General features: G+C 41.3%; 2 protein-coding genes across 3 annotated transcripts in view; one reads left to right on the top strand and one right to left on the bottom strand.

The window, feature by feature from the left end:
- Positions 1-3747, top strand: part of LONP2 (lon peptidase 2, peroxisomal) — a 100037-nt gene extending 96290 nt beyond the window's left edge. Inside the window, exons 13-15 of the mRNA XM_004600685.2 lie at positions 114-321; positions 715-905; positions 3333-3747. Coding sequence (XP_004600742.1) covers positions 114-321; positions 715-905; positions 3333-3554 — 621 coding nt within the window. The 3' untranslated portion in view covers positions 3555-3747. The remainder of the gene's footprint in view (positions 1-113; positions 322-714; positions 906-3332) is intronic.
- An 8129-nt stretch (positions 3748-11876) lies between these two features.
- Positions 11877-16599, bottom strand: part of SIAH1 (siah E3 ubiquitin protein ligase 1) — a 35942-nt gene continuing 31219 nt past the window's right edge. For both annotated transcript variants that reach the window (XM_055145224.1, XM_055145225.1), the window contains exon 2: positions 11877-13826. In XM_055145224.1, the coding sequence (XP_055001199.1) occupies positions 12976-13824 (849 nt within the window). In that variant the 5' untranslated portion in view covers positions 13825-13826 and the 3' untranslated portion in view covers positions 11877-12975. The remainder of the gene's footprint in view (positions 13827-16599) is intronic.

The raw sequence follows: 16599 nt of genomic DNA, 5'->3' as shown, positions 1-16599 counted from the left end.
CTTTGAAGTGTGGCAGAAAATGAAGGCTTCCTGGAAGTGGCATCCTTTGCAGCATTGTGGTTTGTTTGGTCACTGGCACCTGATAACAGTGGGCTCATTTTTCTTCTTTCAAGGTATCTGAGCGTTTGAGTCAACCAGGAGTGGCAATAGGTTTGGCTTGGACACCCTTAGGCGGCCAAATCATGTTTGTGGAAGCAAGTCGAATGGATGGTGAAGGTCAGTTAACCCTGACTGGCCAGCTCGGGGATGTCATGAAGGAATCTGCCCATCTTGCTATCAGCTGGCTCCGAAGCAATGCAAAGAAATACCACCTGACTACTGGTGAGTCTCAGAGGTGCCACTGTGGGCACCTGGGACTCCTCAGGCTCATGCTTCCATCAGCCTCTCCCAATTCTGTGATGGAGATGAAGCTGTGCATTAAATGGTACCTTCAGTAAAATACACAGCTTTGACTTTGAAACCCTGTGGAAATTCTAGTTCCTGGGTGTGGTTCTGACTAGAGTCTGAAGTATAAATTAATTCTACAGGGGGGTTGTATTGTTTTTACTTGGAATGTTAAAAAGCTGTGCTTTCAGACCCCCACTATAATTATACTACCCACTAATATTTTGAGGAATTCATTTACCCGAAACATTCTTTTTTTAAATCTTTCTTTTTTTGGAGAATAAACACATTTAATTTTTCTACATTAATGTCCTGTTTTCCTTTTTAAAGCTTCTGGAAGTTTTGATCTTCTTGACAACACAGACATCCATCTGCACTTCCCAGCTGGAGCTGTCACAAAGGATGGACCGTCTGCTGGAGTTACCATAGTAACTTGTCTCGCCTCACTTTTTAGTGGGCGGCTGGTACGTTCTGATGTAGCCATGACTGGAGAAATTACACTCAGAGGTCTTGTTCTTCCCGTAAGTATGAATACTATTTTTTAATGTTAAAAAACTTTAACTTAAACAGTGTTTCTTCTATGAATACCTTTTGTTTTAAACATAAATTTTTATACAGTTAACTCAATCTTGAAATCTTGATCAACTGAGATCAATGAATCATTTTTCTCATGTTTCCCCTACTGCTGAGAAAGACTTGTTGAGGAATTTATAAATACCAGTCAAGTCATCAGAAATATCAGCCATTCAAAGATTGATGTTTTGTTCTGGTTAGCAAAATACTAAATACATACCTAATTTGTGAGCCAGGGTAGCTATTTTTGAAATTTAAGTCGAGTTCTCAACTTCTGAAGTTACTCTTAAGACTTCCTCTATAATTAAAAACTATGCTTAAAGTTTTGGAAACATACCCTACGCTACTTAAAAAAACTGATTAAGTGCATAAAATTTAACAGATCATTTAGATTCTGGGTCACTACATACCAGTACCAACTATAAGCAAGTATGTTATAACAAAACGAGGGACCAGGGAAGAGGAATATTCTTTATTCTGTGAATATACTTTATGACATATATGATATATAAAATATATATCTGAGAATACATTTATGAGATAACAGTAAACTGTATCGAAGAGGGGCAGGAGCAGTAGTACAGCAGGTAGGGCACTTGCCTTTGCAAGCGGCCAAGCCGCGTTCAATTACCCCAGATTAAAAGTACCTCTGGTGGCTAGGGGGAAAATTATTATGACTTTTAGCTCACCGAGAAAAGTATCTTCTCAGTGACCCTGGACATAGAGTATCTTCAAAACTCTGAGGCAAAACTATTTTAAATCTAAACTTGTATGTATAGCCTATCAAGTATAGAAGTCAAAATACTCATTTTGAGTACTCAGAGCACTTCAAATGGTCCCCTGAGCGCCACCAAGAGTGATCCTGGAGCACTGCCATGTATACCCTCTATAATAAAGCATGTTCTCAGGCCTGAGAACAATTTCATACATGGAAGTGACTAGTTTTTACCTTGCCCTTTCTGAAAAGGATACTTAGTGTACATCATCGGCACAAAGAAAGTCCCTGAAAAGCAGGTGCAAGTGGGAGAGTTCTGACCAGGCCTGGCGGGCACGCAGCAGAGCTGTCTCCAAGGGTCCTGGGGCAGGGGAGATCTGCATTTGCCCTCTACTGTTCCATCAGAAACAGCAGCTCAAACCGCAGCCTTCTCGGTATCCAGTGTCAGGACTCAGCAGAGCTCTTCTGGCTGCCGGTGGGGCTGGGGGGAGGGGGGTCTCTTCTTAGAGCCAGGATGCCAGCCAGATCACTCTCCTCCAAAGGTGACTGGGGCTGGCAGATCTGCTTCCAGTGAACTTCACTCAGGACTTGCAGAATTGGTCATGGTTGGCAAGACGCCCAGTCCCTCCCCTCGAGGGCTTCTGTGAGCGGCTTGGGTGACTTCAGATATGGTGGCTGGTGACTTCCAAGGCTATCCAATCAATTCTCACTTTTGACCACCTAACTTTGTAAGTCAGACAGCATCATTTCACCACACTCTGGTTCTTCTGAGTCACTGAGCCTGGCCACACTCAAAGGCAGAAACGTAACCTAACTTTTTCTTCTTTGGTGGATCAGACCCAGGACTTCATACCATGCTTTTGCTCCACCGCTGAGCTACATTACATTCCCAGCCTACCTCTTTTAAAGTTCCGAAGTTTATGGGTATATTTCTTATATGCAAGAGCCTTGATCGTTTTGGGGTAGATCCTATTGAAGTTACACCAAAATCCTGGTTTTACATTTTAACAGAAGGAAATACTCCCATCATCCAAAAGAAACCCAATAGGACTGGTAGATACCATACTTCCTCAGAATCGACAAAATTACTGGGATTAACTAATATTTAAAAGCTAATCTTGTCATTGAACATATTTTTTGAATCACACCCATGAGTACTCAGTAGCTGTTACTGGCTCTGTACTCAGAAGTGACCATGGCAGGCTTGGAGGACCGTGTGGCACCAGGGATTCAGTCCAGGGTTATGCAAAGGCATGTGCCTTAGTGCCTTGCCTCCTGTTTCCCCAGCTGACAATTTTAAAGCATTCATGGAGAGGATTCAAATTTCCTCCATTAAAATAATTTGGGGAAGGGGGATGGCAGGAGGGAAACTGGGGCCATTGATGGTGGGAAATGGACACTAGTGAAGGGATGGGATGAACAGCCTTGTAACTATCTCACAGTGATGCAATTAAAATTATTTAAGTTATAGAGCTTAAGAATTTATTATGACACAAACTGAAATGTGAAAATGGTAATCTCTTCAGTGGCTTTCCTCATGTGACTATAACAAATCTGATGATGACTTAGGTGTTTTAAAATAGCAACAGTGCTTTGGCTCAATGCAAGAAAGGGTGGGTCAGGATTTTCTAAACCTTTATCATGTTCTCTCCTTGTCCAGGTGGGTGGAATTAAAGACAAAGTGCTTGCAGCCCACAGAGCAGGACTGAAGCGAATCATCATTCCTCAGAGGAATGGGAAGGACCTTGAAGAAATCCCAGAGAATGTGCGACAAGATTTAAGTTTTGTCACAGCAAGCTGCTTGGATGATGTTCTTAATGCAGCGTTTGATGGTGGCTTTACTGTCAAGACCAAACCTGCGCTCTTAAATAGCAAACTATAAGCCCAAATCTCAGCTTTTACAAATTTTAAGATATGAAGTGCCAAATGGTACTGACAGGGTTGATATCTACACCAGTAAAGGTCAGCAGTATATCACACATTTGTGCACATAATCACACTAACGAATCTCATTTAAAGTGGTGGCTAATGTTTACTACAGAATTGATTTAATAAATTCATAGAAATTAAATTTTTGTGTTCTCTTTCATTGTCATCATTGCCTGTGGGAAGGTGTAGAGCAGCACGGTCCTCAGCATGGTTCCCAGAACAGAAGCATCTAGCCTACCTGAAAACTGGTTAGAAGTTCTCGGGGGACAGAAGTACAGCAGTTGGGGCATTTGTTTTGCATAAAGCTGCCCTGGGTATAATCTCCAGCACTTCAAATGGTCCCCTGAGCGCCACCAAGAGTGATCCCGGAGCACTGCCATGTATACCCTCTATAATAAAGCATGTTCTCAGGCCTCTAATAATAGATCTTCTGATTTCAAACTCTGGACTGGGGAACCACAAACCTCTTTAAAAGCTTTTCATGTTACTCTGGTGCATAGTTAAAAATCATTAAGTATAGACCTTAGCTTCTCAAACTGGGTTATGACATCATAATGAGTCATGTGACTTTAGCAGAATTTTTATGACGTATCAGTAAATGTTTCACTTGTATACGTAGATACTTTTGGACTCAGGGTCAAATAAAAATTCCTTGCGTAAAAAGGGGTCACTTCCAAACATATGACCTCTCAGTGTCTGTGTTGCAAGCCATAATGCCCAACATTAGAGAGTATGGGGAATATTGTCTGCCATGAAGGTAGGGGGAGGATGGGAAAGGGGGGGTATACTGGGGATATTGGTGGTGGGGAATGTGCACTGGTGGAGGGATGGGTGTTTGATCACTGTGTAACCCAAACACGAAAGAGGGGGTCACTAATAGTTTAAGAAGCCCTGATAGAAACCTAGCAGATTGGATCCTGCAGCCCCTAAAAGCAAGGGCTGCCCGGGAGATGGCTCAAGAGCTGAAACTCCATGTCCCAGCACCACTGGAAGACAGCCTCTGCCTGGGGAACTGGACAAAGATAAAAATAAAGCCTAATGTTACTCTTGTGAGAAAAGAAAGTATTCTATAATGAAATTTGTACCCCCTTATCTAGGACTCTGAGCACAGAGCACTCAAAATAGCAGAGTGGCATGTTAGCACGATCCCGACCATCTCAGAAATGCTGCAGCCCCCCAGAGGAAGGCTGCTGCTCATCCAGGGTGGCATACCCACCTCGGACTCCTGCCACCGCCCCATCGGCTCTTTGTCTGTGCCTTTCCCTGGACCCTCGGGCCTCTCCTCTGTGATTCAGTCCAGGCTCTAGAGAGCTGTGGTCAGATTCTCCTACTCCCTAACTCTTTAACTCTGTACAATGCAAGTACTGTATCTGTACCAAGTACTTTAATATTAAAGTGCAGCCAAGCATTTAACAATTTCTAATTAGTTCTGTCAGTAATATTTTGGTATTTCTTGGATGAGAATAGGGTCGACAAATTACCCAAAATATTGTGCTTAGTCCTGCTGGTAAAGTCTAATGTATATTGGGCAGTTAAGTCCAGAGTGGGGCCACCCATTATGGCCAGCAGAAAGAGTGGAGCATCAAGATTGCATTAACTTTTTTATCAGGTCACACCTGGTTGTGCTCAGATCTTTTTTATTATTTTTTTTCTTTTATTAATGAATTACCGTGGGGGTACAGATACAGGTTTACATATTCTCGTGCTTGTGTTTCAGTCATATACAGCTTGAGTATCTATCCCTCCACCAGTGCCCGTCCTCTGCTGATGACCCCATCATCCCTCCCACCCACTCCCACCCCATCCCCCTCCCCACCCCGCCTCTTTGGCAGGGCATTCCCCTCTGTTGCCTCTCTCCCTTTGGGTGTTGTGGTTAGCAATGGAGGTCTTGGGTGGCCAATGTGTTCAGTCTATAGTCTGCTCTGAGTTTATTCCTGGTGGGCTCAAGGGACCATAAGAGGTGCCCCAGGGGTCAAACTAGGGTCAGCCACAGGCAAAGCAAGCACCTTACCTGCTGTAAGGCTCCTCACCATCTCATCGCTATTCTAACAGTACAGTACCATTTCTGCTCTGTCATCTTGCATGGTAGAAGGGAAAAAATTGTTAATACATTTTCAGCAACCAGAGGGAGCTAATCCACAATTAAATTTTCAAACTTACTTCACCCAGCAGTGATGACAGCAGAGCACTTTTGAATTATCTGTATTCTACCTACCCCAAGAATGCAACTGTTCTTCTGAGCAGCAGCAGAGCAATTTAACGAGCCCTTGTTTTAAACATTCTTCTAAGAAGCTAAGAAAACATATTGGTCATAGTCTGCTGGGTTTTGGCTTAAGTATAAGCTTTTATGAACTTGTTCTATTATTATGGCAAAATAACAAATCTGCCACTTACCTTGGGGTATTGCAGTCACAAGGTAGTGCGACCAATTCTGTTGTCTCAAAAGTGTTTTTTGGTTTTGGGGTCACACCCGGCGATGCACAGGGGTCCAGGGGTCACTCCTGGCTCTGCACTCAGGAATTACCCCTGGTGGTATTCCTCAGGGGACCATATGGGATGCTGGGAACTGAACCTGGGTAGCCACGTGCAAGGCAAACCGCCCTACGCGATGTGCTATCGCTCCAGCCCCAAAAGTGTCATTCTTATAACCTGAAATGTTTTCTACTCCCTTCAACAGTCATTTCCCACCTTCTGTGTTCCCAGTGAAGGAAGTGGTGAGGGTGGATGTGCTTTTTGTTCTGTTCCTGATATTAAGGGGGAGAGCCTTCAGTCTTTCACAAACAAGTGCGAGATGGACATTTTCCATACTTCTCCGCAGGGCATCTATTTCCAGTTTTTCAAGCATGTCTATCGTGAAATACATTTTGCTAAATACTCTTAGCATCTACTGAGATGATCATGTAGTTTGGCCTTTATTCTACTGATAAAATGTTACATGACTTATGGAGAAAGATACATTCTGAGAAATGTATCTTTAGGGGCCCCGAGATAGTAGAAAGGTGAAGGTCTTTGCCTTGCATGCACCAGGCCAAAGCAACCCCTGAGCATACAGCCAGTGAGAACTGCAGGGTGTGACCCAAATGCAAAACAAAAAATGTCCTTAAGCAATTATCCAAGTGTCAGAATAAAATATGCTTACAAGGAACCTGAGCAGTTGAGCCACCACACCTAGACTATACAGTACAAACTGTTAGATCCACCTTCCATTTCTTCCATTGCTGACCCAAAATGTAAGGCAAACTTGAGTTTTCCGCCTCCACAAATATGCTTTTCCCAAGTACCTTATATAAGTAGCTTCCCCTTTTGTGTCTGATTTCAGTTAACGTCTCTTTCCATCTTGCAGCAGTTTTAGGGTTATTTTCTTAATGACTAAATAATCTGTCTACACACCAGGGTTGTAGCTCAGCCTTGTGTGAGACTCTAGATTCTGACCCTCTGGGACTTAAGTAAAAAGGGGGGAGGGGACACTTGCCTTGCACACAGTTAACCTTGATTCAAATGCCCAGCATTCCATATGGTCCCCCAAACACTGCCAGGAGGAATTCCTGAGTGCAGAGCCAGGAAGGAGTAACCCTCAACCCTCAGTATTCCCAGGTGTGGCCCAAATATCACTCCCCGCCAAAAGATGGTGTATACTCAAGTATTTCAGGCCTTGTATCTGAGGACTTGATCTCAGCCCCTATCATTACCACTGGAACAGCCCCAAAACACAGCCCACCACAATAGCAACAAACTTAAAATTAAAACCATTAGGTAGTCTAGATAGTGCAATACGTACCTTATACAAATAAGGCCGCAGGCTTAATTCCCACTCCCCCATTACCAAAAATAAATAAAAAGCCTTTGCTGTACACACATGCTGTTTCACTACTCTGCTCCATCTCTTGGCAAATGAACAGTTCTGCAGTCAATAGGAGCATACGCTCCAGCCCCTACTCGTCAGCTCTTTGGCGTATAACATACAAGTAGAATTGTCAAATCAACTGTGAAGTCATATATTCTTTTTGTAAAAACCAAAATCTTTTTCATAATAACTACACCATCTAACATCCCCACTAGCAATATATGAAGGTTCCCATTTTCTGCATCCTTGCCAGCAATATTTTCATGATAGCCAGCCTATATGATGTTGTAGTCTTTCATTGTGCTCATTTGCATTAGAACAACCCAAATCAATAAGTGCTACCCAAAATCCAGATAGGATTTTGTCTGTTAACTCAAATTACACTTAAGTCTGGAGGTGAGGCCTTGGGATTAGTACCCAAACATGCTATTTTTACAAAAACTTTAGTTCATGCACTAAAATTCTGCATTAAGTGCCTTGGTAACCAGGAAATTCTGTCCATTTGTGGCACTTTAAAATTTTTATTTGGCTGTACCCTTTTGGTGGTCCCTCACTGTGAAACATAAATCAGAGGCAGAGAACTTCAGGGCTTTGTTTGGATTATCTATATACAAATACAGTAAAAAAGTCCTGTGAGTGATTCTGACACCAGCATTTCAATGACTAGTTAAGAGTCTCTTGCCCCCGGGCCTGGCTGTCTTCCCTAGGAGGGGGTGGGCTTCAGTTTCCCTCCCCACCCCAAGCAGAGCTCCCACGACCAAAGACCTCTGGAGCCTAGCCACAGCCATGCTCAAGGCCCCTTTCCACATGTTCAGATGAGCCTCATGCATGAAGGAACCAGCAGAGGAATCCAGGTGTGTGGGACCCGGGGCTGAGACCTCCAAGCCTGCTCGGATCATGACTGGGCCTCTTCCGCTCAGATTCCCCATTTTCCAGAACTAGGCGGTCACACCCAGGGACTGCCACTGGCGCCGTGTAATCTCACCAAACGGCCAACATCCAGAGACTAAAACTAAGCTCCTGGACATCTTATGGCCTAGTTCTCCCTCTGGGAGAGCCTGGCCTGGCCTGGCCACATGGGAGAGCCTCACAAACTCCCCATGGCATATTCATATGCCAAAAGCAGTAATAGTGATGCATCTCATTCCCCTGACCCTGAAAGAGCCTCCAATGCAGCACCATTGTAAAGGACGAGTTAAGAGAGGCTTCTAAAATCTCAGGGCTAGGACGAATTGAGATTGTTACTGAGACTGCTCGAGAAATTAGATGATCAACAGGATGATGTTGATGATAAAATTATAAAAATGGATAATCGATACTAAACATACCTTAATTTTTTTAAGAGTTAAACTTACTAAATTATTCCATCCATGAATTGGAATGAAATACAATCAATCATTAGTTGAACTGTTGAATATTCCTGAAAATAAATTAATTGGGAGAAGACGGCTAGTAACTCATGTTATCATGAATGAGCACTAGTATAAGTTTCAAAGTTGCAGAAACAGACCTTAAAAAGCCACATAATAAAAGTCAAAATAATAACAACACTAAACATGACTGAACAGGAAAAATTCGGCTTAAAAACATGAAAAGGAAAAGTATACTGAAAGGAAACAAGACACCAAAGGTCAGGTACATTGATATAGAGTATTAATTTTAACAAAATTATTTTTTGTTAAAATATTCTCATTTCAAATGAACCTTATTTGGAAGACCTCATTTCAACAATATGGCTACACAGTGCAACCTTCCTGTAGCAAATATGAAGATGACATATAATACATTTAAATGTCAACCTTTACCCGTCACAAACTCTACTACCTTAGTTTATATGAATTAACAAGCATGAGGTTACAATGAAATGGAAAATCTTTTACACAGCTACTGAAGCATTTGATGAAACTCCAGAAAATAGTACAATATATCAAACATTAAAAACATTTTTTTAGGGGGGCTGGAATGATAGCATAGCGGGTAGGGCGTTTGCCTTGCACGCGGCCGACCCGGGTTCAAATCCCAGCATCCCATATGGTCCCCTGAGCACCGCCAGGGGTAATTCCTGAGTGCAGAGCCAGGAGTAACCCCTGTGCATCGCCAGGTGTGACCCAAAAAGCAAAAAAAAAAAAACAAACAAAAAAACCAAACATTTTTTTTGAAGAGGACTAACCTCAGAAGAGATGCAAAGGTGGTGAAATTCCGAGGTACACTGGTCTTTGGGCTGAAAATTCTGGAGCCTTCTCACAATATCCCCTTACTTTCAGAAGTCCCCGTAACTTCCATATAAAAGTCCCAGCTTCACGACTAATCTCAAAAGACACCAAGTCAAAGTTCCTGGAGCATATGGTCGCATACAACTCCAAATTTCACATAATGACAGCCCAGGTGGAGCGCAGCAAAGAGGATGGGAAAGTAACATAGAAGTGAAAAGAGTAATAGCAAATAGCAACAGCTCAGTAAATCCTCAATGACTTTAACACCATTGTAAAGATATCATTTTCACAAATTTCTATTACTGAACTATTTTTTGATAATTTCATTTGTCATTTTATGTAATAAGCAATATAAAATTAGATGGGGGAGAAACTGGAGACAATGGTGGAAAGTCACACTGGTGTTGAGATAGGTGCTGAACACCGGATGCCTAAAACAACTGTATGATGAACAACTTTGTAAACTAGTGTTTAAAGTACACTGTATCCCTGTCATCCCATTGCTCATCGATTTGCTCCAGCGGGCACCAGTAATGTCTCCATTGTGAGACTTGTTACTGTCTTTGGCATATCGAATATGCCATGGGTAGGTTGCCAGGCTCTGCCATGCAGGGGAGATACTCTCAGGTAGTTTTGCCTGGTTTTCTGAGAGGGACGAAGGAATCAAACCTAGGTCGGCCGTGTGCAAGGCAAACACCATACCCGCTATGCTATCGCTCCAGCCCAGTGTTTAAAGTTAGGGGAAAAAAATTCAAGAATATAATCCAAGGAGAAATTCCAAGTATATGGAACTATTGTATGTAAATAGCCCCTCCCCCAATTCCTTAGGCAAAGTAAATATCAAACAGGAAAAACCTGCTAATCAATCCTTACTATAAAATTATCCAAAGTGGCATTTTCCCTCAAGATTAGTAATTATTGAACACTTGAAATGACCATGTTGTTTGTGTGGAGATATGAGGAAGTTGTATAATTATGTAATCCAGTATGATGATTTCAAAACAAATGTACAGGGCAAGAAAAAGTATTTGTGGATTATTTCTATCATCTTTAAATGGATAAGGTTACAGATCTCCATTGTATGTCCTATTTTCTAACATCCAAGGCCTACATACTGAGCACATTACAAACTTTATAATCACAAACATTTAAAAAGTACAAAATGGAGCAAAGAGAGAGGTAAGGCAATTGGTTGCCTTTCCATGTGGTTTTCATGTGGCTAACCCCTAGTTCAATCATCAATATAGCAAATGGTCCCACCCTACACCACAAGGAGTGATCCCACAACACAGAGCTAGGACCACCACCAAATGTGACCCCCAAACCAAAATAAATAGAAAAAACACAAAATGTAATGTACAATGCAATATACTCCTAAAGGGGAAAAAATATTTTTGACAGTTTTTGCGATGGACTCACTTTCTTGTGGACTCACTTTTGTGGATGACCTTTTTTCCCTTTTCATCACAAAAATGGTTACACAAAAAGCACTAACCAATTCAAACAATTATGCTGCTACAGGAGGTCCTGAAAATGGTGAAAAGTCAATTCTGGTATCCAGAACTGGTAATGAAATAAAGGGGAAGTCCAAATTAAGAATAAATGATGTTGTAGGTTTAAAAGTACTTATAAAGACACACAAAGTATCTTTTGCAAGTCAGAATCTTGCTGTATCAGGATAACCAGCAACAGCTAACTAATGGTAGTAGTTAAAGGACTACTAATAATAGCAGCTAACATCTGTTGGGAACTTATGAGCAAAACACGTTCGGATGAACATACTTATATATCCCACTTAACTCTCCAAGGTAGCTACCATAATTAACCCTATTTTACACGTTAGGAAATTTGATCTCAAGATCACACAGCTGATAAATGGGTTCGAGCTTGACTGCCACATAGGTTTTCTTAGAAGTCTGCTACAGTATTCATACTCACACCACTGGGCTATGAAACAGTAAACTTAATTTTTAGAGGAAAACAGTGATTGATCAGCATTTGAACTAAGTATCTTAAAAGTTGTATTAGGCAAAGCTTATGAAGATAAATGTGAAGAGGAAGCAAAACTATCCGAGAAGAGTCCATTCTTTTGCTGTACTTTGGCATACAACTTTGCCACACTACAAAACTTAATTACGTTGCTTTCTACTATACAGATTGAACAGAAACATTAATTTGTATTTTAATCACAATTTGAGCTAAAGCACACACATAAGAGTATTTTATTTGCCAGATATTCTTTTAATGAGAATTATAAAAGACCAAAAACATTTTTTGCAAACTGCCTTTTTTTATAACAAATGATTTGCTTTTAATTACAAACACTGTGTTAAATGATGCTTTTTTTGAACCAATACAAGAACAAATTTAAAACATGTGATTTACCCAAGATACTGGGGGTTGGAACACCTGACTATTTTTTAATAGTATTCCCTAAGTTTTCAAAGAGTAAGTTTGAAAGTGTTTCTGAACTGGAGGAAAAAAACAAAAAGACAATCTTATTGTTGTTTTGAGTGTCTGGTAATTCTTCCCATGTCACCTTTCCTTTATGGAATGCGTATCTTCATAAAATAGCTGAATTTGTAATATTCCTAATGAACTGATTAATGGGAAGAAAATATGTACGAAAACGTGTATAAACTTTGCCATGAACAATTATGCATATCAAAAAGACACTAACTTTAAAAAGGTACAAAAAAAAGGGAAAAAACTGAATTACAGAAAAGAAAGTCAACTTTATTTAATGAAAAACTAGAATTAATAAAAATTAGCAAAACACACGAAAAAAAATACACACAGCAGCACTATGTATTGACTCACAAAGGGGAAAAGCAATGGTCCAAGACCACTCAACATGGCTTGTCAGTTAAAGGGAAGTGTGTGCTCATGCACACACTCATACACACACCCACACCTGCAAACACACACAAACACACACACACACACACACACACACGCAGGCACACACGCACACACGCAAAAACAAAACAAAAATCCCAATATTTTCAACATTACACTCAATCTACAACAAACACAAATTCAGAATTATTTTACAATGCTTCCTTTCTTAATACAAAAGATGCCCGTCTTGGGTGTATATATATATTTTTTTCAGTGGTTTACTGTTGACTTATTTTTAAATATATTAGTGTTACTACATGCAACTGTTTCCTGTATTTAACAGCCTTTTTCTTTTATTTACTTTGTGTGTCTAGTTTCTACCTACCAAAAGTTTCAGGTTGGCAGGCAGATGGGTGCCTCTGTGAAATTGAATGCAACAGTTTTAAACATTGGCCAGAAAATGTTTGATTGCCATTTCAACACATGGAAATAGTTACATTGATGCCTAAATTGCCGTTTTCTGCAAAAAGCTGTGCAATGCTGGTATCAAAGACTAGGCAGTCACTATTCATAATGGCTGTTGCAATTCCCTCATGAATAGATCGAGGAGTCGCTTCCCAAGTCAATCGCCGCCTATGACCATTGAGCTCAAGTCGATAAGCAAAATTTTCAGCTTGCTTGCGTGTTCCTATCAGCTGTACAATTGCAAAAAACTGCTGGTGACCATCATATTTTTCCTGTTTCTCCAAAACTAACATGAAGTGAAAGCCAAAACAGGACTGCATCATCACCCAGTCAACAGCACCAGGAAGATTAATGTCTGTAGCAAGGAAAACTATATCCTCTCCCTGTAGGGTTGTAATGGACTTATGCTGATGCATCAGATGGGGCATTACAGCATCCAAAGAGCCTTGCCATTTACAGGAAGCACCAGGGCACGGACAGGAATAAGGCCTAAACTCACAGAGCTCTTCATGGTCTGCTTTTTCTGTGTGTGGCAGAGTTATTTCACATCCAGAAGAGGCATATTTACAAGGGAAAAGTACTGAATTGGCCACTTTCTCCATAGCCAAGTTGCGAATGGATCCCAACGGGCCCCGGCAAGTTGGACAACATGTGAGCTTTGGGCGACAGTTGCTACAAACAAGATGGCCACTCTGACACTGAAGAATGGGTGGTAACACATAGTCAAAGCAGACTGGACACTCAAAAAGACTCGCCAAGTCATTGTTGGATGCAGTTGTGCCAGTCAGAGCAGGCACCCTCTGGGATGGTGTACACTTTGAAGTTCCAGTAGGTAATGCTGTTGCAGTTTGACGGCTCATTTCTGTAATAGAAAAAAGAAAAAAGTGAAAGGAGGCAAGAGAAAAATAAGTACAACTACAACTGTTTTATAATGTTTGTATGCCAGAAATAACTGTTTCATATAAAATTTACTTTGTGAACTGATGAAATAAGATACAGACTGCCCTCTGTGCCTTAAGCACAGCAGCCCACAGCCATAGCAAATACCCTCCATTTTAGAAAGGACCCAGCTCCACAACTGAATCTCATCACACTGCCATGCCACCAAATCATTTCGGCTCCAGAGCTCCTCATCAACTCAAGTTTTCATAGCATTGTCAGCTTGGTAGGATCACAGCAGATCCAATGAAAAACTTGCATAGAAGACCACCACTCAATGACACAATAACAATAACACAGAAGTCTAGCACTAACCAGCACAGTAAATCCTCAAGTAATGACTTTATAACATTATGAGATACAATGATCACAAATTGACTCCTTGATCTAAAATTTGATTAATTCCATTTGCCTTTGTATTACCACTGTTATCACTGTCATCCCGTTGCTCATCAATTTGCTCAAGCAGGCACCAGTAACGTCTCCATCGTGAGACTTTTGTTACTGTTTTTTGGCATATCGAATACACCACTGGTCGCTTGCCAGGCTCTGCCATGTGGGCAAGATACTTTTGGTAGCTTGACGGGCTCTCCGAGAGGGGCGGAGGAATTGAACCCAGGTTGGCCTCATGCAAGGCAAACACCCTACCTGCTGTGATAGTGCCTGCAAGGCTGAGGTGTTAGGTTTTTAGTGGAAAGAAGGTTGGAACATTTAATGCCTGAAATAACTATATTGTGAACGATTTCATAAACCACGGAGTTACAATAAATATAATTTTTTTTAAATTCCTGTTAAAAACAGGAAAAACAAGAGGAAGAAATGCACTTCTTTCTTCTTGTGAATGGAGTGTATTAGGAGATGAGAACTGCTATGACCTCCCCAAATTCCAGAGATAGAGAACCCCACTCCATCTTCAAATAGAAAAGGAATTCAATGATACAGCTGCCCTACAGCATAGATGAAGCTCTCAAGAGTTTCTGGCAGAAGTCATGATGTAGTCTGAAATTTGATTTTAAATTGAAAAGTACAAATCAAAAGAAACAGCAATGCTAGCAGTCATTCTCTGGTCCATTCAGATTCCTCCGGTTAACAACTTTATCGTTTCAGTTTAAGCAACCCAGTCTCAAAGTCTATACCTTATACTTGTCTACTAGTAAACAGATTGCAAGATACCCCCTCAATAGTACAAACGAGGTGGGACAAATTCCCAGTCATGAGAAGCTTAGAGCCTTCAACCAAGAAGCAAAAGTAATCTGTAATAGAGACCTCCTCTGAAGACTTTTACCTCTAAGCATGCCCAGAGTCACTTTTTCAAGATGTTCCATGCCTCCCAGTCACCCCTCAGAAGTACAAGCTATCAAAGCAGAAGGATAACACAGGGCCTGGTCCATCCCCAGCACCCACTAAACCTGGCTGCTCCAAGTTGCCTGCATATCTAAAAATAGAAGTCTAAGCTGCCTGTGTGGACTGAAACACTAAGTTTGTCTTTCTCAGATTCACAGGCTTGGCTCCAGCCGGCTCAATAGGAGGATGGTGCTATAAAGGTTGCAAGGCAGCAAGAGGAGGTGGTGCCAGCTCAGTGCCAGGAGTTGGTGCAAGGCAAAGCTAGAAAGCCTCACTGAAAAGGACTAAAGCCACACTGAAAAGGACTCTTTGCAGAGTCATGGCTGGGCAAGGCTGGGATGACTTGACTAGGAGGAACCCCCACAGCAAAACCAGTCAACATCCCACCTCCCCTAAAAGCTTCAGCATTTCCACCAGTTTAAGTTCTTGCTGCACTATGCCAGTTCTGTAGGCATAAGTGGTTTGATACTAGCAATTTTATATTACTTTGTTGCAGTACAAAGGAAATCTATGGTTAGACAATGCTCTCCTCTACACTATGCACTCCTATACCCACCACCTACCCACTACTACCAGCAGCAGCAGCCTTGATTTACAGGGTCCATTCAATATTTGTCATCACTGTCATCCCATTGCTCATCAATTTGCTCGAGCGGGAACCAGTAACGTATCCATTGTGAGACTCGTTGTTACTGTTTTTGGCATATCAAATACGCCATGGGGAGCAACTATCTACCAGCTATAACTCCTTCATTCCACCCCTGATCACACCACTTCGAATTCTCCCCCTACTTTCCCTTTGAAATGACTGCAGCGAGAGTAAGTAAACACACACAAACAAATTAAACTCCTGAAAAATGAGATTACATTCTCTTCCTGCTCTGGGAAAGTCATTTTAAATGGTCTCATTAAACAGATTAGCTTGTTTTATTTTTAAACAAGCATTACCCTTGTCCCAATAAAGTCAGTCCTATGCATCAGAGTCAGATTTGCATGTGTTCCGAAGTTTAACCTGTTATTACATCATGCTGAACATCACGCTGAGGGCAGATTTTAACAGACAGTCAAGAACTGGGAGTCAGGGAGTGAACCTTGTGTGGTAATATGTAAATTATCCACTTTAAGTGGAGAATTTTAACTCTAACCATTTCTTCACCCAATTATAGTATGTACAATAACCACAACCTCAGTTTAATATTAGGCTACACAAAACAGCAACAGAAACAGAAATGTAATTTAACATAGCACTTCTCTACACAAACCTCTCCCATAAATATATACATACACACACACACACACACACACACACGCCATTATATATGACATATTCTAAATAGGTGGATTGGAGCGAT

This window comes from Sorex araneus, chromosome 8 (assembly GCF_027595985.1).
Source record: "Sorex araneus isolate mSorAra2 chromosome 8, mSorAra2.pri, whole genome shotgun sequence".
NCBI classification, from domain to species: domain Eukaryota; kingdom Metazoa; phylum Chordata; class Mammalia; order Eulipotyphla; family Soricidae; genus Sorex; species Sorex araneus.
The sequence above is the reverse complement of the archived record's forward strand: the minus strand, read 5'-3'. Positions and strand labels throughout refer to the sequence as shown.